The 27631-nt window shown below is 39.7% G+C and overlaps 1 protein-coding gene across 5 annotated transcripts in view; it reads right to left on the bottom strand.

The window, feature by feature from the left end:
* Positions 1-27631, bottom strand: part of gria4b (glutamate receptor, ionotropic, AMPA 4b) — a 76850-nt gene that overhangs the window by 34034 nt on the left and 15185 nt on the right. For all 5 annotated transcript variants that reach the window (XR_003052847.1, XM_008333046.3, XM_008333048.3 and 2 more), the window contains exon 3: positions 4866-5105. Coding sequence is in view for 4 of the 5 variants with exons in the window: in XM_008333046.3 (XP_008331268.1) it covers positions 4866-5105 (240 nt within the window). In the remaining variant the exon portion in view is untranslated. The remainder of the gene's footprint in view (positions 1-4865; positions 5106-27631) is intronic.

Genomic DNA, 27631 nt, shown 5'->3' with positions numbered 1-27631 from the left:
TGGCCAACACAATCTGGCAACCCGTCTCCCTTTGCTCCCAATTAGTGGATTAACCTGTGCGCTGGCAAAACCTGAGCTCCCCCTCATCCTCCCCAGCTCCTCCCCAGCACCTTGCTCCCCATTAGAGGGTTGTCGGTGCCAGGAGGGACGGCTGATTGCGATGACACACAAAAAAGCAGAACATTCAGTTGCTCCAAAAAGAACAAGCTGATCCTTTCCACTATGAGTCTGAACAGTTAAAAACACAAAAGAAAATTCTCTTCAGAGTGGCAGTCCATCACTACAGAGACTATTCACACTCACGTTCTCGAGCGAACATTTAACACAATCGTACAGAAAGACTAGGTATCAAACACCGTGACACAGTGATCATCAGACTGTAAGGTAAGTTTAAATGTGCTTTAAAAATGATGCAGAACAATAGAGTTGGTGGTTCAAATCTCAGACCTGTACTGTTAATCAGTTGTAATCTACTCAAGATGGTCTTTCAAGATAAAAGTTGGTCATTGCTAAGAGTTAGCACAAAATTGACAAACCTCTGAAATTTTGATCACAAAGATTTCAAGACTTGACAGAATTCATTTGAAGCTGCTGTGACCATTTACCTAGTTGTCAAACGTCAAAGTAAAGACCAGGAGCTGAACGACGACTTTTACCATGTTTGAACTGATACTAATTCCTACCAACTTTGGTTGGTTTTTAGACGAACATTTCTACATTTATTGTTTGTTTCTGAATTTTAGATAATATTGTTTACATTTTATAATAATTTATATTATTGTTATATTATTGTTTGTTTCTGAATTTTAGATAACGGTTGGGTAATTATGGTCATTTGTAGCTGGAGCTGGTGCTCTTTGTGCAGATTGTACACAAACAGGAAGTTACGGCTGCATGCCCAGCGTCCAGCTGATTACCAGCTGATAAATGTGTACGCCGCAGGGACAAGTGTGGAGGAGCAGCAGCAGCAACCAGATGCAGTAGGCGTCAGATAACACGACTGTTTAGACCTATGCTGGACGTCTGGTTCAGCTGCTGCAGCCTGTGAGGACAACAGTGGACCCACAGCTGGATTCTTGTGCCTTTTACTGTGTAATTTTCTTCTTCTTCTCATCTTTTCCTCCCTGTCGTCTTGTCTTTCACACTGCAGTATGATGCAGTGAACTTCCATCCTTTCATTCTATCCTCCCTGTTGGTCATCCCTGTCCTCTGACCTCTTCTCCTCTGGAGAACATGCCCAGGTTTCTGTTTCTGGGCAGAGTCATTCATCACAACCTGGAATTCTCATCTGCTAGCTGACCATCTGCTGCACAGACATCAGCTGATGTTTTTCTCTTCAGTAGCCTCTGTACTTATTTTTAAAGTTTAGTTTTCTAACCTTCTAACCGCTATACTTTTCTGCTGCAGTAATATCTTAACAAAAAAATATTCTCAGAAGGTCATAAAATATCAAATTATACACAAATACATACACTGAGATACATTTGAAGCTAAGCTAATTTTAGCATTTCCTGTAGCACTTAAAGTTAGTTAGAAAATGTTTGAAATTTCAGTTAAAACTGTTAGTCATACAGTAGGTTCAAATCTGCTAAGAGTTACATTGTTAACTTTGTTAAATGACTAAAACGTTGACAGTGAAATGTCAGCAACCATCATAATTAAAAAATAAACTATTATCCTTTTTTTTGCCTCTTTATTCAATATATTCCTAAATATAAATAATTGTAAATAAAAAAAAAAAACATGAACCTTGAGTACCAATGTTTACTTCTGCCACAAGAGATTTCATTCTTTAAAAACAATTAACTATTTTTAATCTTTATTCTCTATCTTTGTTGTTTTTGTCTGTGGCTGTATGCAAGGCACCAAACACAGACACAGACACAGACACACACAGACACACACACACCCTCTGAATCACACTGAGCTTTGCAGCAGAGAATCAGACTGGCACTCATTGACTGAACTCAGCCATGCGTGGGCTGAGGCTACATTATAGTCGATACTGTGTGAATGCCTGGTCCTGTGTGTGTGAAATAAAACAGTGCTGCAGCCTGCACCCAAATCCCCAAGGTTTTCAAAAAAGGAGACACACACACAATCACACTGAAGACAACATCCTCTCATAGGCTTAAAAATGGGTAGTGGTAGAATTTTAGATTTACTTAGTGATATTACTGTTTAATAATGTTTGAATTGATAGGTTCAGCAACTATAGAGAAACCACAACAATTGCAAACCTTTCAGATGTTTGTCCGAGTTATTTATCATTTCTCTTTTCACACATAACGTCTAGATAAATTTGCCATCAGATCCATATCTGGTCGATATAATTGTTTGGTAAATGTGATTCAAATCCAAATTGTCATTATAATAACTGATATGGTCACTTTATTGTTGGTTGTTATTTCTTTTAATTTTTTGTTCTCTATTTATTTATTTTTTATTATCAGATAATTTTTACAAACTTCTGCCACATGGTCCTGTGATTTAAGGACAGTCACCTACTGTCACAGAGAAGCAAAGACTCATTCGCATGTTGTTTCTGCCTTTGCTTCTTAAATAAGTCCTGCTAAATTCCACAGTCAATGCTGCAGTCTGAGTTCAGCACCATGGACAGTTCCAACATGCCTTTCGGTATCAGTCCCATGGTCAGAGGTAATAGTCGGACTGAATTCTAGACATGTGACTTCTGACATCTGACTGATCAACTAACCAATCAAAAACATTTATTCAAGTTACACATTAATTGGAAAAGTGTTTCAGAAATCCCAAAAAGAGGTGAATTATAATGAAAACAACAAACATTCAGGTTTATTCCTTGCAGGTTTGTGCTGCTGATAATCTTGTATGGTATTTCTTTTCATGCATTAATGTCTATGAAAACAGAATGATAAAAATCCTGCAAGAACTCTCACTGTTTAGAGAACAAAGTGTGTGGTTTTCGTTTTAAGAGGTTTGATTTCTCCACTTCTGTTTTGACAAAGGCGTCAGCAGAATTCTTTCCCTCACTGTGGACCACACTGCAGCTGCATTAACCTCACTTTTGTTTTTGAAAACTTTGGGTTCAGACTGATCGTTACACACAGACAGACAGTTTCTTTTCTCTGCAGTTTAAAGGAAAGGTGACGTCTCAGGAGTTTAAAAGCTCAGAGGAACAAAGCAGTGACTGCAGGCAAAAGGGCAACACACATACACACACACACACACACACACAGACCTTTTCAAAAAAATGTCTTAGCAGGGTTTTCAGACTTCCATCAGTCTTCTTTCTATGGAACAGATACACTTGTATTTCTGCAAATCAATCTTCAGTGACAGGTTTGAACATGTCACATCTAAACGCTCCACTGATGACACTCCTGCCTTCTGAATTTTTGAATTGCTACTTCAGAATGACTACAAAGCCGAGACAAAGGGAGATGAAGCAGAAAATCATCCATTATCGTGCAACAAAGACACAAAGTACGGAACAGAACGGAGTACTACGTTCAATGATTATGTACATTCTTTAGGTTTTTGTATCAACCACTAGGACTGCAAAAGTACTTTATGAATACATAACAATCTACACAATTACTGTAAACTGATTTTTCTACCACACGTCACTCAAACACTTTCACATTCTGCCAGATATGGAGATTGAGAAGAAGATCTTTCTTCTATTCTCCAGTTTTCATGACTCTTCAGTTTGCTTTGGTGTCTGTGACTGCTTCAAATCAGAATCATCACACCCATTTTTTAACCCAGGGTACAGAAAATCATCAGCATTTCTCTCACACTAATCCTGAACTCGAATCATTATTGATTTTAGTAATAGTATCAGATTTGTTATTTTCCTTCTTCTGGAGAGGAGTGGAGAGCAGGCCTTTTTTTTACCCACTCAAGCATGTACAGCACGAGATAAGAAAGAGAAGAGGTTTGCAGAGAACAATTTGTTCTGAAGGGAGGCCCATCTTCATACCGTGGAGATGTGATCCAGGCAGCAGCCCATATCCATTCTGTCATGTAATGGAAATATGACACAAGAGGGAGAGGTGGAGCGAGGAGGTAAAATAAACTACTGACACTGGTGTGGCTGAGAGCACGAGAACGAAGCCTGGTGCGGCACACGCCGAGAAAAAGAGACGTTAGAAATAAAGAAAAACTGAAATCAAAACAAAACTTACACAGTAAACTCAATGACTAGATTTAAAAAGAAATTATGACTAAAATGAACGTCACCTTTTCCACAGACCAGTAACTGACACTGGTGGTTAGGAGTTAAAGGCTTGAAGTCACCTTGTGTTTTGTCTGGCATGTTTCCTTTGTCTACTCACTGCTGTAGGTACATGTTGCTCAAGATGAATGTAATTACTGAGGTTGAGATCATTAAAGTTTATAATCTGTGGTTATGATGCTTTAAAAGAGTTGTTAAAATCAGACGACTCCATCTCACCTTCACACACGCAAACTCTTGACTTAACTGTTGCCGATGACCAGTGAACCTGTAGAAGTCGAGAACACTTTCTGGCAGCAGTCTGGATTATCTTATGCCTCTTAAGACTATTTAGAGATTAGGCACAATCTTCTTTCTTTGAGTGTTTACTCATGAGAATAAGAGACTAATGTTTTGTTGCACATTGAGTTTCTAGTATCACACCCACCAACCCAACAAGTTCCTTCACAAAGTGGCTAATGACAGGATTTATGAAAAGGGAATTTAGCAGAAAATTTATAGAAGAAAAAAAAAAGAAAAAAATGTTCAAATCTTCCCAATGCTGTGATTGAATAAGGAATCACACTGAAGTGACTCCAACTCCTAAATGTTGTTGATGTGGTGAATAACTTCATCCTAGTCAGTGCATCTTGAAGGCGTCACTCACCTCTGTCTGTGTCGTACAGAAAGACAAACTTGTTCCAGTCGTAGTGGTCCAGGAGGGACAGCAGGGCTCCTCTGATGGACGGCCGCATTTGCAGCGTGAACTGACTCTCGCCCTCGGTGGGGAAGCTGGGCGTGATGAGGGAGATGTGCAGGGCGCTGCAGAAGGACGTCAACGTGTGGACGGAGCGCTTGTCGTACAGGCCGAAGATGGCGAACACGCCTCTGGAGTACTGGGAGCAAACTGAAGTAAAACAAGACAACAAAGAAATGTTGAATGGTATGAGAATGAAAGGTCAATGTATTCATCAAAATGCGAGTAGTATGTGATTTATACTCCCACTAAAAATATTTAAATTCTATCTGTAGAGGCAGACATCAGTGAGAAGAGGACGGCCTTTGAGATGGAGGAGGAAACAACGGCATTTGGTTTGATCTCCTCTCACTGCCTTCAGCTGCTCTCTGGTGAAAAGCCTTAAAGTGGTAATCAGTGGGATAATGGTTTGTTGTGTTGTCTCCAGTCACTCTGCTGAACACTCGTCACTGTGCTAACACTTTACACTTTCACCACGATTCCCAGCAGTGGATTGTTATTCAAAAAAATACTGTGTGTGTGTGTGTGTGTGTGTTCTTCAGGTGCCCCAGGAGTCGAGGACGATGGCCATCCGCTGCGTTTGTCTGAAGTGATGTAAAAAACCTCACTTCCTGTGAGTCAGGTCTCGGCAGACTGACAAGACGACTTGAATCATTGAATATGTCTTTCTCTGGAGGTGAGGCCTTATTTTTGTGGGGGTTTTTGTCAAGAAGAAGATCTGATAATATGAAATCTGCAACAGATTCACAGCGTGACATCATCCTAGTGTTAAATAATGTGAGAATTGCAAGCTTTGAGCTAGCTCTGGACTTCACCTAAAGCCTTTAAGCCTTCACCTAGCTGCCTTTAATTTTACAGATATCCACTTTCTCTATTTCTACTTTTATCCACTATTTTTCCCCTAACCCGTGGTTATTAGTAACTAGTACTGAGGACTGAAACATTTAAAATAAAATAATTTTCTTTCTGAGTTTTTGTTAAGTTTTAGTTTTTTTTAGCTTCTCTCTAACTGCTTTAAACTGACAAGTAATAAATGAACTTACATTTTGGTCCATTTAAATAAATGTGGTCTTTAAAATGTATGTCATAGCAGATCTCACTACCAGTCTGTAGTGGCAGCACAGCTTCTGCTGTCATGTTTTCACTCATCACCCATTCCACCTACATCATCTACCTCGTGTCTGTTGACTGACAGAAAGACAGATATTAGAATATTTACTTTTCTTTTTCTCATTAAAATCCTTCACAGACTGTATATAAATGCATTTCACTTTTCACTTCACAACCCTAAATATCGAGGAAAGGCTTTCACCTCCACTTAAAGACTCTTGCCAAAGCTGCACAGTATTGCAATCTCTACAGTATATTTCCAGTCCACGCACACACACACACACCGCAGCATGTTCTGCTTAGAGAGATCTTCTCATTATAGTCGACAGCCGTCCTTTAATTGCCCACTTTTACACCAAACAGAGGGAAAACAACGACTACAGCGAAGAGGTAAAATAATGAGCCGCCGCTGCCAGTTTACAGGGAGAATCAGAGTGAGTGGCAAACTGAAGGAAGCTGCAGACAGCCGCACCACTGACAGAACCATTGTTTCCCTGCAGAGTGCAGCAGTACTCAGACACACAGAGAGAGTCTGGGAGTCTTTGTCTCCTCTGATCTGCCTGCATCTCCCATCTCCTCATCCTCACCCTTATCCTCCGTCCCCTCCCCCTCCTCCTTCTGCTCCTCCTCAGTGAGATAAACAAGACAACATTCACAGAGAAGGAGAACCGAGCTGTTTCTGTTGTACGTGCAATTAAAGTACATGCAGGTGTGAAGAACCAACATTGTCAGAAAAAACAAACAAACAGATACAGACACATCAAGGCTGCTGCTGTAGGATTTATTTTAATGTTTCATAACGAACGCAGTATTTGGATAGCTTATGGAGTATTTATCTTTTTTTCTCAGGGGCTCCAGTGGTTTAGTGGTAGGACTCCCTTCTGCCACCAGAACGTTCCTGGTTCGATACCTTAATCTGTAAATCCCCTCATTGTGGGAACAAATAAGGATCACAAATTTATATATTTTAAATAGTCCAGCCTAGTTGCCCTAATTGTGGACTGTGAACCATCCTTTTGGAACTAGGGACTGAACACAGTTGAGAACGGCATCCAGTGCAAAAATCTGATAATCATATGTGGACATTTGAGCTCAGACCATGATAGAGGGACAAGACAGAAGTGTTTTTTTTTTATCAAGCATTTACTTATCAGGACAAAATCAAATGTCAATCAAAAGACTTCATTATGTAATGGAAGAAAATAAAAATACTAAAAGAAAAGGTTAGCCTGCACTAGATTAGTCATTATAATTTCATGACGACCCTGAAGAGATATGCTTCAGTTGATTCCTTAAAGAAAACCTATTCTTGGTCAGAGTCAATGTGGAGAAGTCCAGGTGGAGAATAAACGACATCCGTAAATGTCCTACCACTGATAGAAAACCATGTATATGTGTGTGGGTGTGTGTGTGCGTCCAAAGTGAGGGATCAGGGCTCAGGGGAGCTGCGGTAGACACTGTCCACTCAACCAAGAAAGAAGTCCAGAGGTTGGAAAATCCACACAGCCCACTGATGTCGCCTCAAGGGAGAGGGAGACATCCATGCAAACACACACACACACACACACACACATTTCACTGTGTCCTTACATGTCAGCACACACACACACTGTGCAGCAGGATCCAAAGACGACAGGAAAGCTGCTGGTCTGAGATCTGAGGCTGCCGTGAGTGTCTTTGATGACTGCATGTTCTCATGCCTTCATACTCGGAACATTGACATCAGCTCATCTGCATATAAAGCATCAACACATGTTGGAACGCGTTCACATGCATCACTGTCACACACACACACGTGAGATGTGTGAGTGAATTAACTCCTGCTGTTCCTCCAGCAGGGAATGAGTCGCAACGAATTCACAGCAACAAGATCTGTAGTTAATGTGTTAAGGTGGGATTTTAAGGAGAAAAACAAAATAAATACCTTATATGAAAGTAATGGTGCAATTACTATTTATTTAAATTTTAAAATTTAATTAAATAAATTAATTTAAAATTATGAGATTTCCAATTAGTTTACTTTGATTCAAATTATGAGATTTCCAATTAGTTTACTACCAATTATTATTTTAATCAAAAAGCGATATCGGACACAGGAGCGATGTGTTTCAGTTAAAGTCTCTCTGTTTGACCATTTGATGAATGGATGGTAGTACGTGTGAGTTTTATCATACCTATTATACTATACTACAGTTTATTTTTCATGATTAACCACAACTAATTGGAATTAATCACAATTATTTATGATTAGAACACAATTAATCACGATTAATCATGGCATGGAAATCCTCCAAGACAGAAAATGTAAGCAGTGCAGGTAAAAGAGTTCAATTATAGTAGATGCTGAATCCAACAATTCAAGGTCACACTTCCACACACTCACACATGCAGCCAGCAGGACTGTTCTCTCTGGCAGAGGAGAACCTGGATGTTGAAGAAACCAGCTGCTTTTTAATGAGCCAACGTGTGAATGAAAATTCATTAAATCTGGATCTGAAAGGGTTTTTTCACAGTTTTGGATCTTTATTGGAAAGAAAAAAATCACCAGAATCTCCTCAGAGAAAGTTGAACTACCTACCCCCTGTCAACATCTGAATACATAACCCTTTCAAATTGTTTTTCAAAAGTGCAGGTTGGAAGTGAAAGCGACGGCGGAGGCCAACAGCAGCAGCGACGCTGTGTGAAGCCCAGTTTGCTCCGTGTGGCCCAGTGCTGCTGTGACAGACGCAGCACTGACAGTGAGCAGAGCGTCCACTGGTGGCTGCCACGGCTCGTGGACTCATGGTCTATTTAGTCCCACACTGGCACTGACCCTGAAAAAGCATCCGCTGGCATCACACTCTGTTGCACAAACAGGTCAGAGTGCACATGCATGTGTGCACACAGACACACACAGACACAGAGGCAGAGATACTCTGCAGCCTATTCTGATCAATGGGCCAGACATTCTGGGAGTGACACACTAACAGAGCTGTGACTCAGCCGTGAAACAGCTCGGATATTTCTACGTAACGGTGACTTGAAATCACCACACTTCACTTTGAATAACAATACGAACCTACGTTTTTACAAGTGAGCAACTCAGATTCCAAATCAATCCCATCATAACTTACAAGAATTATCCAAACAACTAACACGAGATGGACTTTCAGGAGCGCTGAAGCCGTCGCTCTACTGTTAGCCACCGCCCACTTACAGCACAGGGCAGCGAGGCAGTGTGATGGTAACTGCTCCTGACCTCTGCCCCATCAATGTGTATTGATCTTAACATTACAGGAAATAAAAATTCAGTAGTTAACTTATTGTTTATGTTAAAAAAAACAACAACACAATGTTCGAAGAAACTAGCTAAATGTATCTTTAAATCGACCTGACAGAGGCTGACGGTGATGCATTCACTCCTTATACTTCAGTGAAGTGGACTGATGTGTGTCATTAATGCAGTTTTCATCAGTGTTATGTCTAGTTCAAATGTCCCTGTTTGAAAACATCTACAATTACACAGTTATTATGTTTGAAAAAATAAACAATTTATAAATAATAGGTCATACTTTAAAAAAAAAATCAAAATAGAAAAAGTAAATACAGATTGGTTACTTATTTACCATAAACCAAATTAGAAATTGATGCCAGAAACACAGGTACAGATTGGTTATTTAATCTTCATTTAGAATGACACTGACCATCCAGATTCTACTTATTTACCATAAACTAAATTAGAAATTGATGCCAGAAACACAGACAAAATGTGGTACAACAGTTGTTGCAGTTTTACGACCCACCCACCCCCACAAACCACCTATTCTGGTTTAATGAAAGACTTAAGATTCTCAACAGTCAGTGTTCCCTGGTGTCTGACTCTCCTCTTTATTATTCAACAGAGGAATTTAAATCGGAGAAGGATCTGGACTGAAATGCGTCCAGACCGCATTTCAGTTATACTGTATATGCAGAAAAAAAAAAACATCTAACCCACAGAAAAACCAGGAAAAGCCGTTCCATTATTAGTGGTGTTCCACCCATTCTAATCAACGAGGGAATGCATGAAGGAAATAAAAAAACAGGAAACTCCATAAACTCCACCGATGGAAACCCAGAGCTTGTTCTTTTTTCAAATTCAAGGTCTCCAGATGAGACTTTGTCAAAGACATGTTCTCCAACAAGTCGCAATCAATGGCGAACCATTGATGTCGGCATTTTCCATCATCAGCTCTTGAAGCTCACAGTGAGACGTCTTCTTCAACTCACAAAGACTCACGAGTGGAGCTCCACGAGTGGGAAGAGACAGAAAAGACCAAGGCTGAGCCTGCTGCGTCTACGAAGGGCCCAAAGTACCAATCAATGCAAGTCTTTCTTTTGTAAACAGTCCTCCTATGTGCCACTAACCAGGCAGCCATTTTAAAACAGAATAAGCAACCATAAGGTGGGGACCCACTCACCGCCCTCAGAAAGAGCAATGCCCCCGGACCCCCCATCTCACTTCAACACTTCCACCGACACGACTACTGACCGACAAAATCACCAGGTTTCACTGAGACTCACCGTTCAATTATTTAAAGGACTTAATAATTGCTTTTTGTTCAGCCAGCAGAAAAACATGTCGGCGGCTACCCCGCTACTGTAAAACCGCCTCATTACCGTCAAACGTCTAAATCATGACTTTTACTGTCGTCAACCTGCACTGTTATGACCTTTAAACACTTGACGAAGAAGAGTAAATTAAACACATCAGTCACATGTCCTCCAGGTGTCACACAGGTCAGGTTTATTAGAGGGCTAAAAAAGAGATTTACTGAAAATTATTGGCTCCAACCAATCACATGACACCTGGACCAGTTGGATACATTTAGATTTAACAGTCTGTTTTTTGACCATAATTTCAAAATGTTGACTTTCTCCCTGAGAATTATGAGCTTTGAATACTGAATATATTTTATGCAGTGGTACATTCTAGAATTTAGATAAAATCAGATTCTTGCAATTTACAACTTGAGTAAGAATTTTACATATGTATCATTTTGTAGTTCTGAGTTTAAATTAATTTACCTAATTAGTTAAGTAAAAATGTCAGAATGTTTTTCATTTTCTATTTATATATTTTTTTTCAAGTTTAAGTTTGAACATCTAACTTGAATGTATTTCTTATTTGAAAATCCACATCAAGTTAAAGTTTGAACATCTAACTTGAATATTGGCAGCTGATGATAAGTTAGTCTGATTTAAATTATTCTACATTTCAAGTTTTACATATGTATAATATTACTGTCTATGTATTTCTTATTTGAAAATCCACATCATCTTAATTTTCATTTCTTCTATTGTCTTTGGTCTGCAGTATTTTCTAGTTGTAGATTCTAGATTTGAATAGAAGAGAAAAATAACATCTGTATGTGAAATATATAAACACAAATAAACCAGAAGACAAGGTGAAGCAGGAAACATAAGCAGCAGAAGATCAGACATGTTCACACAGATCTCTGCATTCTGTCTTATACTGTTTTGTGTGTGTGTGTGTGTGTGTGTGTCTAGGTGAACGTTTCATCCATGTATGTGTTTGTGCACACCACATATCTCGTCTTAACACACACACACAGAGGAAGAAAGGGCGGTGGTCAGAGAGTCCCACTGGACGTCATTGCTGCACATTCCAACATAATGCGTAAATGTCACCAGCAGAGCAAGTCTGTGTCCACACACACACACATACGCACACGCACACGCACAGTGGTCGCTGTATTCTGTCTGGTTGACTTTGTCTCCTACCCTGCCCTGGGTAAAAGGGCAGCAGTGTAGAGTGGGGAGGGGGTTAGGGGAGTCATACAAAGCTCAACTCTGCACATCATTAGCCCACACTCAAACATACACACACACACACATATACATATATACAAAAATAACCTTTAGCCTAACGATCAGCAAGGGTTTGGCTAATTTGTGATAATTTGCAAATGTTTTTAGCCTTTTGTGTACTAAAAACATTTGTGCCATTTATGCTAAATTAAGTTACCCGTAAATCCAGAATATTTGATTAACTTGGGCATAGCTTTCCGCTACTAGCTAACTAAAACACCTCTTGGCATATAGCTGTTGGTAAACTGTTTTAAATTATATGCGCGCAAAGTTGGTAAGTTTGGGAATGTAATCTAGTTACAAAAGGGTTTTAATGTTCAGAGCTAATCACAGTAGCATTTTTAAGACAACGGCTTCAGATTATTTTATAAAACTGAAAGAAATCATGTGTGAAACCTATTAAGTATTACCAAATATGTCCTTGCAGTACATACTGAAACAGATTACAGTACTATAGGAATATCATTAAAGAGTACATACATAAAAATCAACCAATCAGGACCTAAATTAGAGCTTAACGATTACATTCATTTTATGCAGTGAAGTCTGGCTCTTTGGACCATAAACCTGTAAAAACAGAAGGCTTCACTGTGACTTTAAGTCATGAATACTGCTGCCCTCTGTACATCAGCCACAAAGTATACATTACTCTTCTGAACCGAGACTAATCAAAAGGCCAGAAATATGGCAGCCTCCACAGCAGCCGCACAGACCCTCAGAGGGTTCGTTCCAAGAGGCACAAAACGCTTCTAACTGTGAATATTTAAAGTGCAAGCACCAAGGGATGATTAAACTAAACTCCTGGTAAATCCTCCACCACAGAGCATCCATAAAACATGAGTTAAACCAGAGGAAAAGGGGGAGGAGTATGAGAGGGAGGAGGAGGAGGAGGATATTTATCAGCAGCTAACAGCCAATCAAACAAGCTCCTGCTTCCTGCCGAAATCCCGAAAAAGCAGCAGCCTTATTTGTCATTGTACATTTAAATGCACATATACATAGGATGGAAATGTGTTCCCTGCATTGAACCGGTCCATTAAACAGGAGCAGCCACAACCCATTCACAGAGAACCAGAGGAACCAGAGGAACCAGGGGAACCAGAGGATGTGAGAACACTTACAAAATCACACTCCATGACACACTGTGCAGCCGTTAGCTTATTTAGCGTGATAAAGGCTAATCTTCCAAAACCACTTTAAATTACTGATTAAAATCATAGCAGGCAGAGACAAAGTTGGACCATTCATTCTTTTCATTCTTTTGACGGCGTTTCCTGTGAGGGGTGAGGAGAGGAGTGGGAGTCCAACCTTCCTCTTCACTTCGCCTCAGATTTGCTGCTGGGCCTGCAGCCAATCGTGACTGTCATTGAATGAGAACTACAGCACGTAGTTGTCAGGTCCAGTTCATCACAGGCCTGTTGTGTGTTTAATGTTTTCAATGTCACCTGGCAGATTAGAGCTGCTGGAATTCATGAATTAATCACCCCCAGAGAATCTCGCCCTGCAACAGGCAATTTGGATCCAGTTCTGGCATGCTGTAGTCAATCGATGAACAGTATATGAAATGAAGAATTAAAGCGTGTTTATTCTGCGTCTATAAAAATAATTTGGAAATTTATGGAGAGCTCAGGAAAATGAGCTGGGTATTTGTACTGGGAAAGGTATACGTAGGAGATTTAAAACATGATTTGTATAGTAATATTAATTAGGATTTATTGGCTCTTAGACACTCATTGCTGGACGATAGCAATAATCACAGATGGATATTTAACAAAAAAAGAAAAAAGAGGATCCACAAAAAATTCAGGAATGTTGCTTTAAAAATACACACACTGTACCTTTACTTGATGAAGGGGTTGAGTAGAGTTCAGGGTGAAAATGTCATTTAGATTTGGGGTTTTGTCGATTTAAAAAGATCAATCACTTCTGGCCCTGATGGCTGCAGCTGTGTTCGTCCACCGACTGTGACTGTAGCGTGAACCGACTTCTCCACCTTTTACTGGACCAACTGCTTAGTCCTGATTTATACATTTTATTACTTTGTCATTGCTTGTCTCATAACCTCCAGCAGCATTGGGCCCCTGGTTGAGTATGAAGCTTATTTACGACCTAATTCCTCAGCCAAACAACTTCCTCCTATGACTCTGCGAACGCACAGCCTGGCGTTCCCATGATTTCACTCCTTTGCAGACGCGCAGGGCCTGAACCTCACATGTAGCCGGAGGCCACACACTCTCCACACCACACGTGTGTGAGCATTTCAGCTAGAAAACCCAATAAGCTGCAGTATCGCTCCCCTGATGATGGCTGCCACCATCACCACCGCCACCACTGCTGCTGCTTCTAGTGCTGCCTCATACATCTGTGTGCAGCCTGATTTACTGCAGCTGCCAGACGTTTCTGTGCTCCGCAGGTGATTTGGCCAATACAGTCCAATACAGACATCACTGGTGTCACCCAGCAGCTGCTGTCACATGTCTTTCTTTCTCTCTCTCTCTCTCTCTCTCTCTCTCACACACACACACACACACAAAAGGCGAGTCACTGCATGATTTGTGGAATCACAAATAGAGGTGGAAATTAATCCTTATAGAACATAAATATACTTACACAGGCTACCGTATATTAAACAGCATAAACCAACAAAGACAGCTCTCGGCTGATACAGGTCATTCAAATTTAACGTGACTTAGATTAAGATTTCCTAGGATATAAAATGTGGAATACTAACATTTTGGGAGTTTATAATGTTTGTCCAAAGTTTGCTCCTTATAAGTCAATTGCTGTCAAAAAATATAAGTCAAAAAATGTATTTAGATTTGAATTACTAAAACATATAAAGATATGTTTTGAGGTTTCTCCAGGTTTGATTCGCTACAAACTCACCATGGGGTTCAGTTCAATGGTTCTTATATTATACTGTTTGTTCACCACCATCCATCATTGAAGCTCGAGCCTCTGTTACTGTGAAACAGTTTATGATTCACTACATGGTCAGAAAACCACAGCCTGAGCCTGGGGGAAGAGCTGCACCACGAGGCCTCCTCCTCTCGAGGCCGCTCTCCCACCCTTCCCTCCTGCCCCAGTCACTCAGGTCAGGTGGCTGCTGGTCTGCTGTCAGCCATGGGGCTCAGCACTGTGGCGCCCCTGGTCGACAAGCCACAGGAGAATATTATCATTAGTAGGATCTCTGAAGAGTGAACACACATACTGAGACATCATCAGAGTTAGGGGCAATCAGACATCGTAAGAAAACGTCCGTTTCGACCATTCCTTTAAGACACAGGGGCCAACAGAGCCAGGCACACAGCTTCTTCAGTTGGGCCTTAGGTCTGAGGACAACCACGTTTTCAGCTGATACTGTCACAAACAGTCAACCTCAGAACTACATATGAATAAGGCAGTGTTTCAAAAACAACACAGTAATAAATAATAATAATAAAACAGTGCTGGCAGTTGTGGTGATAAAATTCAGTCCAGACAGCTTTTTGTTTGGCTTTACTTTTTTTTTCAGCACAGCACAGCCAGTGCTCACAGTCCACAGTTTGACATTTGACTCACCAGCACAGCACAGCACAGCCAGTGCTTACAGTCCACAGTTTGACATTTGACTCACACAAATGCAACAAGCAGCACAGTTGCATCATGCAAGACCAACATACACCATCAGCCATCAGCAGCCAGATCTGCCAGCTTTATGACCTCAATGCTGACCTTGTTTCTCATCTTACTGCGTAGTTTGTTATGTAAATCTCGACTTTGACTTCAAAGATCTGTGGAGCAGTTACTTCAGTCACACATTTACATTAAGCTCGAACAGCATTTTCTCCCTTTTGGTCTTTGGTGCAGCAGAGTTTGTGATGTTTGTCCTTGTACCTAATTCATATACTGTAGCTTTAGCTTAGCTTAGCTTTCCATAGCTTTGCTTCCCTTAGCTTAGCCTTAGTTTGACTATTGTAAACAATTCATTTTTGTATCAGGAAATACTGTTTACTTTTATTTTAAGTTTTACACAGGTTGGAAAATTAGATAAATGATTGATAACAAAAATGTTATATTTGTACCATCCACTCATGAAGTGGTGTTTTTAGCACCACCTACAGGTTGGGAGGTTTACCTTTATTTAAAAACACATAATAAATCTAAAACCTTTTTAAAAACACTAAAATAAAGAGCTCATTAAGTCTGTCATTTACATATCGACCAGGTGTCGTCTTCCGTCATTCTCACTTGATACTCTGCTATTCTTGGACCAATCATATAAAAAGAAAACATGACCACAAGGGATGAATGCTTCTGTGTAAGCTACCAGCTCACGAACACCAAAATAACTCACTTTCAAAGAGTAGATTTGCGTTGAATGTGATTAATTTAGAAGCGAAATGCTTTTATCCCTGGAGGAGTTAATGTAGAAGGTCAGTGAGTTAATGAAAAGGACAACAAAAACCAACAGCGACCTTCGGGGCTCACAACACACACCCACATTCACATTACTGGATTTCTGAATGTGCATTTCAAAAGAAACAGCAGCTTGGAACCAGAACAAAACACAAATATATTCAGTGTTTTCCAAATCTGTTGAAAATAGGCAATTAAGAAAAAGAACTTGCGACTGCAACAACAACAACAACAAAGCTTCAGTGAAACCGGTTGTGAACTGAACAGAAGAACACACAAATACAGATCAACAAGAGCCCAGCTCCTGTGTCACGGATGACAAGAATCAGCTTTAATTTTCAGTTTGACCCTGTGAGATGAGTAAACCTGAGAGGTCAGAAGAACCTGAGACTACAACCCACATAGGACCAGGATAGTGTGTGAGAATGTGTGTGTGTTTGTGTGTGAATCATGTTTCCGCAAGAGCTACAAACACCAACACAGTTCACAGCCAGCTGGACGGGCTCACCAAAACACAACACCTTTGTGAACGAGAACAAGAACAAGCTAACAAGGTTACAGCATATCAGGCTTAAAATGACAAAAAAACAAAAAATTTACAGTGGTCTGGAAATCTGAAAATAAAAATTGCATGATGCATTTTTATAACGAGGTTCAGAAATGTTGTGTGTCATGACTAATTAATACAAATATAATATAAAATAGCCATGTAATAATCCTTCTAAATATTCTACATAACAAATCTTCAACACACACAAAAAAAAATCATGGATGTTTAGAGAAAATTTTCATCACAAAAAAAAAAATCATGGATGTTTAGAGAAAATCCACAACAACTCGTGTGCTTTTTATTGTCTGGGAAAAACAGACTTTTTCATTTCCTCCTCCTTCTTCCTGGCGCTCTAACCGACAACTGTCCAACTGTAGGTGCCCTAACACACCTGCGCTCCATCTCACTTTCAGTGTTATCTTTGTGAGCCATGTCGTGAATGTAAAGCTTTACACACTATACATTATTAAAAGTCCGACCATGAATAACTCAGAGCCCATGTCTCATTTACACGCCTCAGCAGACAAGAGAAATTGCCTCCTTGGTCTGAATCGCTGCGCTCACCTTGAAAATAACACCGTGGTCAGTGTTAAAGACAGATAAGTGCGGTGTGTACACTTTCTCTTGACAGAAACACTCTTTACAGACAATGTAAGCCTTAAATCAGACACTATCGATATTTGTATTCATATTTCTACTCACTGCTGGGTGGGAGAGGGGACTATGTATCTCACTTATGTTATTTAATACGCTGCTTGTTCTCAAGAAAAGTACATAAAAAAAAACAAAGTTTTGCTTTGCCCTTTTGAAGAGAACTGTTGTTGACACATGAATACATTAAATATTACAAACACCCAGATTTTGTTCTGTTTTGCTCAAGGGGAAATAGTTTTGCGTTTGTTATGAGGCTCTCGATCCGACCTACAGATCATTATAACCATGAGGTTTGTGTGAATTCACATGAAATGTCAGAATTAAGACAGACCAGCAGCTGGAGTTGGTGTAACATTATTTATAATAATAAAATCAGAAAATACTGTGACGTATAAAAACATTTGGAACAATGGATGTTTGTTTTAAACAACATACACCAGGTGTGAAATGAGCAGCATGTAAATAGATTAATTACTTCAAGACAACTGGCAACTGAGACCATTTATTTTTCTGGCCGCCTTTTGGATATTTTAAAATATGTTTTTTTGCTTTAACCTTTGACAAATCATATCCTTTATTTTATCTTTTAGCATTTTTATCTGGAATTTTAAAAATCTGTTTTGCTACATTTTCTTTAGCTACATCTGACTCGCATTTTTCAATTTTGCTATCAGTTATATGAAAGTTGATTTTGTGTATAGGAAACACTTTGTAGCTTCAGCAGGGAGACTGAAATCCCAGCCACCTACTGCAGTGAATATATATACTGTATATTTTCCTCACTCTGCATTTGATCTGCTGCTAAATGTAGTCTCTCCATCTACACACCATCTGTTTTCCACAGTGTTTCTGTTTCCTAATCTATCAGTTTCTGTGCTCTTCTTTACACCCAAGCTACTTTGAACGCATCTCCTCCCAGCAGAGCGACTCTTTTTCCTCACTCTGCATTTGTTCTGCTGCTAAATGTAGTCTCTCCATCTCAGTGTAGAGAAGCGATGATATGGTGGTGGGTAACGACGCTCCTTTGGTCCCTCTCTCTCCTCCTTCTGCTGCGGTTACACTTCAGTAAAGCTCAGTGCGGTGAATTGGTTCAGCTTGTGCGTTTAATTGCTTTGCACTTTCAAGAAGCTTCCCTGCTGGCCCCCAGACGAAGAGACTCATACATCAGAAGATGAGGGTGAGGCTCATAAACTGCTGCTGTGGTATTTCATATCAATTTGAGGAGGGGGAAAAATCTCAACATAATTTTCAAAAAAGAAAAGCCCAAGTTCACAAAAAATGCCCCACATCCTGCTGCTGTTTGATGAAGAAGTTGTTCATCTTCAATAACAAAAATGTTAAAACCAAACTGTAGGAGGAATGTGACCGATCTGGATATATGTTAAATATTGACATATGGTTCACAGAGTATTTTCATTTAACCCACTTACCCACTTTCAAGAACCATCAATCTGAGGAAGGCAAAACATTTTGTTTCTTTTAGGTTTAAAGTTTTCTGTCCATCACGTGGCACTTATCCAGTTTACTTCAGTACTTTCATACTGTCCTCAACCTCAGGTATCACGTGGCACTTATCCAGTGTACTTTCATACTGTCCTCAACCTCAGGCTTGGACATAGTAAAAAGTCTTTTGGAGCCCAAAGTGATGTTTGGACATTTTATCGTCCTCAACCCTCCTCTCAACTCATCTAAAAAACACTTCAACTAAAAAGATAATGGTCGAGGCCAACAGCCAAGAGTGAGTGATTTACCAGCTTCAATCAAGAAACTCTACCAACCTGGTATTGGCTGGGGAGTGCTGGACATCACAATTGTTTCCAACAGTTCTTGCTAACAGCTTTGTGGGCAGTTATCAAAAACAACAGGTGCTCAGTCAAAGTACTGTTCATTTTAGAGGTTTTTCTTTTGATAGAAAATGTCACTTTCCTCCTCAGACACCCCTGCTTATTTACCCCAACTCAACATCAGACCCTTAGCATTCCCCATCACTCCCGTCACCCGTTACGTTCCAATATCACCCAGTAGATCCATCTTCATTGTCGTCCACCGGGGAAGACAACTGGACCTCGTCATTTCTCTGTAAATCTCCATCTGAGTGTGACAGCAGCGACTCTGACCTCATTACAGCCAGTAACAAGCCTTATCAACACCGTTTGGACTCAGGATTTATCTTCTCATTCCCAACCTTCCTTTGTTTTCTGCACACAGCTGAACACAGGGAGAAACACACGGCACTGAAATTGATGTTCTGCAGTGTTTTTATGTCCTGACGGCAGACTTCAATCCATATCAAATGGAGAGAATTGAGGTTTTTTACGGAAACAAAACCTTTGGTAGCTCTTGTTAATACTTTTATTGTTCAAATATTGACAGAAGTGGGATTTTCTTCCTTTGCTAGCTATCAGTACAAAGTGTACAAAGCAGTTAAATGGTCTCCGGGCTGGCTTTGGATTATGTGGACGATTTGTCTTTTGTAATTTAATATAGAGACATGCATTTGTGAACACTGAGAAACTACAAATTAAAAATGTGCCGACTCGGCCTAAATAAAAAAGCTAAAAAAGAAGCAGCAGTGTCATTTGTTATTGCAGATATACAAACAATTGTCCCCTCTATTCACCCATTCATTATGCCTCACAAACACTTCGAGCAGCTTGATGGAAGTGGGGGAGTTTTTGGGGCTTGCTCAACAACAACAGCCCTGCCAGGACTCAAACCCACAACTATTCACTTCAGAACCTGTTGTTTAAACTGTCAGGCCCAAACAGATGAAGATGTGGTATAATTGGTAGTGGACATGTGTTTAACTGGGCTGCATTGTGTGGTCCATATACTGTATACTTTACACTGATACCCTACAACCAAAATGACATCTTGAAATCCACTGCTCTGTCACTGCGTTCAAAATGCCTCGTTCTCTACTGTGTCGTTCTAAATTCACATTGTGATGGTGTTATATATTCGCAAAACTAATTACTTTTCCATTAACGGCAGCTTCACTACTTGGTACTGATTAGCATTAATCTCAAAAAACTATTTGGCTTAAATACACTGTCATAAAGCTGCCGGAGAAACTATTAATTCTTGGACTACTGAGCGACTTCCAGTTAAAATTGGCCAATTTCTCAGGATTTGGAATTATATTTAATAGTATACAAACAAACAACAAATTATAAAATATATATGTACCATTCAGGGTGTTGCATTGTAACAATGATAAAAGATCAAGAGTACGAGTAAGAGACTGTTGCAGGGACAGAATGATACAATAATATTTGTTGTCGTTAAAATTGATGTATTAACCCCGGGGCAGCTATTATTTCCTCAATGTGACGATGTTATTGCCTGTATTGAAAAGTTAAGGTTTCTATCACAGCCAAAATGGTGTAAATTCAAGATAGAAATATGTCTGCGTTCAGGCAGTGAGGCGGGGCAACAAAAAGAACACATATTAGGAAGACCATGGACTGAAGACTGACAGAGGAGAGGTCAACTTGGACATGATGGTCAACTTCTCATGTTTTTACTGAGTTATTAACCTGGGATGTAACTGAAATTTAACTGAATGTAACTGAAAAAAAACACTAGCGGTTCTCAACAGGTGTTTATTTGGACGTTAAACTAAGTTCTTCAGAAAAAAACAATGCTTAAGCTACCGTCACTCACCCAAAATTCTGGATAATAAGCAAATTAGCAAATATGTGATCGTTTAAGAAAAATTCCAATCAAATACAAAAATATAGAAATATATAATTATTCTTTTTTAAACTACTTAGACAGTTTTACAAAGGTCCTGTTGTCTGACTAAATTGCTTACATTAGTATTTAAAAAAACAAAAACACTAGCAGTTCTCAACAGGTGTTTATTTGGACTCTAAACTAAGTTCTTCAGAAAAAAACAATAACAGTTTTATGTTTGTACAAAATGCCTAGCTTCCTTTTATCAACAAGCGCAGATGAAAAAACAAACACTGAAGATTTCTCTAAACAGATTTCCTTTTTTTTAATGCCCTGTTTTTGTTTAACAGTGTCTGAAGAAATGTTTCATGATGAATTTGATTCTTTCAGAGAACAGAAAGACTATATAAAAAAAACATTTTGGAGTCTTGTCTCTGACTAAGCATGTTACTATTACTGACTAAAAACAATACACAGCATGATTCTCTAAATATTTTCTATGCTAAACATTACAGAGAATGTTTCCTTTCTCTGTGTTCTTGTAGCTTTTCTCTTCAGCTAACAAGCACCAATTAAATGTATGATGCACATGCCAACAGCTGACATGCAGACCAGGTGTGAAATGCAGGTGTTACAGTGTGACTTTGTAATTATCGATGGGTGTTGTTAATGTCAATTACTGTATATTTAACTGTGGTTCAACACTGTAGTAACACTTTTGACTGACAACATTTCTAGGAGCAAGAACGCCAGAAAAGAAGAATGGATTTGACTAATTCAAATCAATATGAGGGGCAACTGAAAACATTTCAAACCTAATTGTATGTATGTGTATTTTCACCACAGTTTTCAGCATCAGCAAACACATAATCTGTGAATTCATGTTGTGAAAGAGATGCAGAGCTCCTACATTATACGATATATGAGTGGGAGGGTAAAATGGTCAGAAAGTATTGGAAATTGCTGTGTTGTCATTCAAAACAAGACAATTGCTGCTTAAGTATAGACCAACCACTGTTATTTTCATTTTAGATAATACATAAAAATGGGCCCTAGTTGATAAAGAATGGTGTGTTTGTTCAAAGGATTTTGTTCAACTCCAGTGAATAAAAAGTCCAACAATCGCCTCTGTTATACCTTGCAAATACCTCTGTTTTCTTGCACTAGTGGATTTGTACTCCTTTACCACTGTTTGTAGGGCAAAGTACTTCTTGTGTTAGTCAGCTAGTTTACATGTTGTCCGCACCTGCATTTTCCCTGTTTCTGGCACCACCCAGAGGAGGCAAGTTTTACATTTAAAAAAAAGCCCTGTGTAAAATTGAATGTAAAATTCAAAGCATGTTGTAAAACTTCTTCAAATTGATCTCCAACTCTCCAACTATGAATTTCTTTTACTTGGTTGCTGCTACTGCCGTAGGAACCAATTTCCCTGCGGAGATCATTAAACTTTTCTCTATGTTTCCACTGGTCGTAGAATAAACAGAAACTGTGAGAGAGTCCGACACCTGCCTGGAGTCTCACTAATATCTAACTGTTTAGTTTAGTTCAGAAACAACTGGGTTCCTTCCTCCTTTGTGCTCCCCATCGATGTCAATAAAAGCTCTGCATGTGTTTACATTTTGAATCAGCTCTGAAGTATTTCTTGACCTTATAGGAAACTTTCTCTGCACTTTCTTCCATCTTTTAAAGCCATTAGTTTCTCAGGTAGGACATTAACATCTATCTTCAACATCTAAAAAACACATCACTGAGGGTTACCGAACATTCTTTTCGCCAAAACTGGTTTAAACATCGGCACCATGGGTTACCGAACATTCTTTTCCCCAAAACTGGTTTAAACATCGGCACCATCAGAGATGAGCAATTTTACAGTGAAAGAACAGAACAGGGCAGTTTTCCAGGAGGTGCTTAAGACCAATTCTTCTTTGTAGCCACATTAGTAGTATTGGCTCGGCGCTGACACGATGAAGCACAGCAAACATTACGACAACTAAACACAGAGGTGTTAAACTTTTTCACTCTGAGTTTATTTTTGTCTCCAGAAAAGGCCTCTACAGTGTCGTCCCGGAGACTGGAACAGATTCAATCACCGAAAAGAATACCCAAAGCCATAATTATGCCTGTGTAATGGCTGCAAACGGACAAACATATGATCAAAGTTTGTAAACTGACAGATGGCTACACAGACTTTTATTCTCAAGTCAGAGAAGGCTCTTATATAACACAGGTTTATAGAACTTTAGATGTTCTCCACCAGGAGGAGCATCATCTGGCCTATCTGCCTCATTAACCCTCCCTCTGCTCCCCACGGAGACAGGAAATAACACAAGGAGGAGGGCTGGATGCACAGAGTGTTGTCAATGACGGGTAAGTTCATGTGGGGGTGTCAGTATAGGACGGGGAAAACATTGGGGAAGAAGAAGTTGAGGATATAAGTGAAGAAAATTGACCTCTGGGAGGACAGAAACACAGTACTGTAACTTATGATACTACCTCTGCTACACAACAAGTCTTCAAGTTTGAATTCACAGGAAGTTTTGAATCCCCATGGTTGTCTGCCAATCAGAATTCAAGGTACACTTGACAATGTGTTCTCAAAGTTTGAATTACAACTTTATGGAATAAAGACTGGTATCAGGCAGGTTTTGTGTTGGACAAATTCAAACACTCATACTAACACACAAAAATGTGCCGAGCCAGTGAGGCAATAATCTGCAACGGCTTTTTACTAGAACAAACTAAAGTGTTATTTTTATATTTTATTTTTGTTGATGAGTCAGTACTGCAAGCTCACAAATTAAAAAGCTATTCTTCCGATTGGTTTGTAATAATAACATCAAGACAACCCTAGTTGTCAACATGGAGGAGGCTCTGTAATGCTTTGGGGCTGTATTTCTGCACATCCTGCAGTGAAAAACACCACCCATGCTGTCAACACAATAATGTTCTTTATCGTTTTAGTGCACAAGAATGGTTCCAGGGCCAGCTCTTCTCCAGTATTGATTTTTATTATATAGATTTTTTTAAACCTGTAAACATGTCCTTTAAAATCAACCAGGATAATGACTTTGAACATCCCCATCAAGTCTCTTCCTATAAAACTTACATCAAATTTGCATAAAACTGTCGCCTGCTGTGCATCACTACACACTGATCAGTTTTTATGAAAACAGTTTTTTCTGCAGTCTCAGCACCTTCCATAATAATCTGGTGTTGTGAAAATTTACGTGGGGTGAATTTCAAGCCCGTCTGGCTTGTAAACAAATATATTGTCAATGACAAATGCTTTCTGATTTTATCTTCTTGTTATAGCTGTAAACACGTCGGGGCTAGAAAAGAATTGTGGGGTTTTGTCATATTTACTGTCCGCACCAACGTCTGAAAGTTAAAGTCCCGGCCGAAAGAGCTGATTCACTATTAATGCCCTCATAAAAATAAAATCCAGCTGTCTACGACACAGCTGCAAATTTGACACAAAAACCATCAACACATCTGTGAGTCTGAGTTACACAGGAGTGTTGGAGCAGAGGGACCGTGACTTTGTAAATGTTGGTGGTTGTTGTTATTTTACTGCGTCATGTAAAACCCCGGGAGCGTGTGCTTTCGCTCCTATTTTTTCCCCCTTTTGTCTGCAGTCATTTGCATTTCCAGACGCCTATTCTCCTTCTCCTCTCTGACTCACTTCATCCCCTCTGTTCACCTCCATCTCCCTTTTCCTTTTGTTCCTCTTATACAATCAAACATCTCATTGATCTCACCTCATCCCAGTCATCAGCGCTTTATGGAAATGTCTAAAGAAGAGGGGGGATGAGTGGGCTTCAAATTCAAGGGCAACTCATTACCACTATACCAGAGTGTGGCAGGGCATAAGAGGGCGGTGGGTGGTTGAGAAAGAGAGAGACTGGACGTGGTGGTGGGCTCCAGGACCTCACTCAGTTCAATGATGACCAGTTTTGATTCAGCTGAGAGGAAGTGAGTGGGGAGCTGGGGAAATGTCAAGGGTGTTGCATAAACAAACCCTGCTCACTCTGCAAAATTCCCTGCAAGCTGTGTCAAAAAAAAAAAGTCCGTGACGTCAGCGGTGTTAATGTGGATGTGTGCGAACAGAGGAAGAAGGAAGCAGTGGTGTTGGGTAACACAGAGTAATATCACTGACAGAGAAACAGTAGCAGCTGAGACACAGGTTTCTACTGCTGTAAAACACAGTCAAAGCTCGTGCCACCGGTAACCTGCCTGCACGGTTCAGTCTGTGTCACTAAACCACAAATATCCACACGTTCATTATAAACATTGTGGCAGAATTGTCTGTTAACCAGAAACAACATGTCTAAGGTGGTGGCCCTCAAATACGTGGCTTAAAACATGCTGAACAGGTGAAAAGAGATCAACAACAACGCCCTATTTGCTTTTGATTCAATGTGGAATCAACCTCATTGAATTGTATTTGCGAAACGCTGGTGCGAGGAGTCACGAGAAGCAGAAACTGCTGTTGAATGAGTGTGACCTTCAAACTCAGGTCGTGTACTAGAAATTGTTATGTCCATTATGTTAATTCACCTGCACTGTAATATTACAACATGTTCGGCTACTGCTTGGTCTAATGACGAACCTGTTATTAGAGCAAATCATCACTTGTCATCAATGTGTGTGTGTGTGTTTGACAAAGCTACCAATGGATGGCCTCGCCACCCCTCCCCCTCTTCTTCAGCAGGCTCACAGAGAAGAGCCCCTGATTGCAGCATGATTGGCCAATTATTGCACTTTTATCACACCAGATACAGCGACTTTCTACTCAGTGGTCAGAGGGGGAGGGGGGCGCATGAGGTGTGCAACTGCTGTTATGTGAGATGTGTGTGTGTGTCTTTAAAAACTCCACACAAATGATAGGCTTGATGGCTGTAATTTAGTACAGGATGCAGCAGGGAAAAACGAAAAAAAGACACAGTCTGATGAGGAAATCTCACCTCACTACTCTGTGTATGAAAAAATACACAAACTAAAACTGCCATGTTAATGCTGTCCTGTCATTCTAATCAAACAGAGTCCGTCAGCTTGTTCTGATCAACCAGACCAGCAGAGGTCTTTAACATCCCAGAGAGAACACTTTGAATATGGAGTATGTTTTAAAACGACACAGTACCACCATAAATATGTCTTGCACAAGCAGATAAAAAAAACCACAAACAACTCACTGCAGAGAAATGATCTGATGCTGTTTAATAGCAGGTGCCTGTCAGTGCAAATGGGACCACTGTTATGTCACGAGTCATTTTCTGCCTTGACAGCATTAACAGATTTTGGCAACCTGAGGTGTGAAGGTGTGAGAGCTGCCTTACAGGCTACAATGTGTGTGACATCTTACTGTGAATGTGCAAACAAATCTGGGGAATATTTTGGCAGGGAAAATACAACGAGTCTCAAAATGTGCAGACGGCTCTATCTGTCTTGTGTTTGCAAACAAAACTGCCATTTTCCAGTCATGAAATCAAGAAAATTTGAAATTGTTTATTCTTTTTGTTTTAAATATTAAAGGGTCATCATTGTAGATTAATGATTTAACTTTATGAAACAGTAAGGTCTAATTTTAGCTGCACCTGCAATAAAAAGAGGTACAAATTGAGAGACACCATCTGGCTTCCCTCCATCTATATTTTAGAAACAGCAGGGGTTAAAGGTGAAGAGGTCCCAGCTGGGCATCCGTGTGACGTCCATTCAGAATCTTCCTACACCTGGGGCCATTCACTGAGACCATTTGACCTTCAACTAATGACCACAGTATCTGTGATGAGTGAAGTCCGTGAAGGCTCCCTCAATCAAATCACCTCTAACTCACACTGGAAACATAATGAGCAGTAAAGCAGAGCTGCTAATTGTGTGGAAACGCCCACTGGTTAAACAGTGTATGTTTTTACGACTCATCTGTCTTCACCGTTCACAGCTGCGTGTACAGTGCTGACATCACACTGGTGACGCAGAGTTATTTTTAGTGAGTAGAAAGAGACAATTATTCTCTGCTGAGTAGTCATTGTTTTGTGTTTCTCAGCATCTGTAACGTCTCACACCTGATTCATCAGAGCGAGTAACCAGAGTGTACTGCCGTGAACTGAACAAAAACCATCCAAGTGTGACCTAACCCAACAAAGACTTCTTAAGTAGAATTTTCTTTCTTTTCTTTAATATTGTTGATAATGTTTTACTTTGTTTCCTTCTAGACAAATTCTACAATTTAAATGGTTGTAAAAAAAAAAAAACAATATCTCAGCAGGGACACCATTTCCAATTTACCACTTTTGTTACATAACTGTTTAATGTTACAGAAATTGTTTTTTGAAGAAAATAAAGTGAGAATAACTTCAGCTGCTTGGAAAACAATGACCAGTTTTTCATCCTTTTTTGAATTTAACATTTAACAAAAAAATAAGAGAAAAAAGAGAGA

This window comes from Cynoglossus semilaevis, chromosome 19 (genome assembly GCF_000523025.1).
Source record: "Cynoglossus semilaevis isolate Cse_v1.0 chromosome 19, Cse_v1.0, whole genome shotgun sequence".
NCBI lineage: Eukaryota > Metazoa > Chordata > Actinopteri > Pleuronectiformes > Cynoglossidae > Cynoglossus > Cynoglossus semilaevis.
This window is presented reverse-complemented; position numbering and strand designations above follow the sequence as displayed.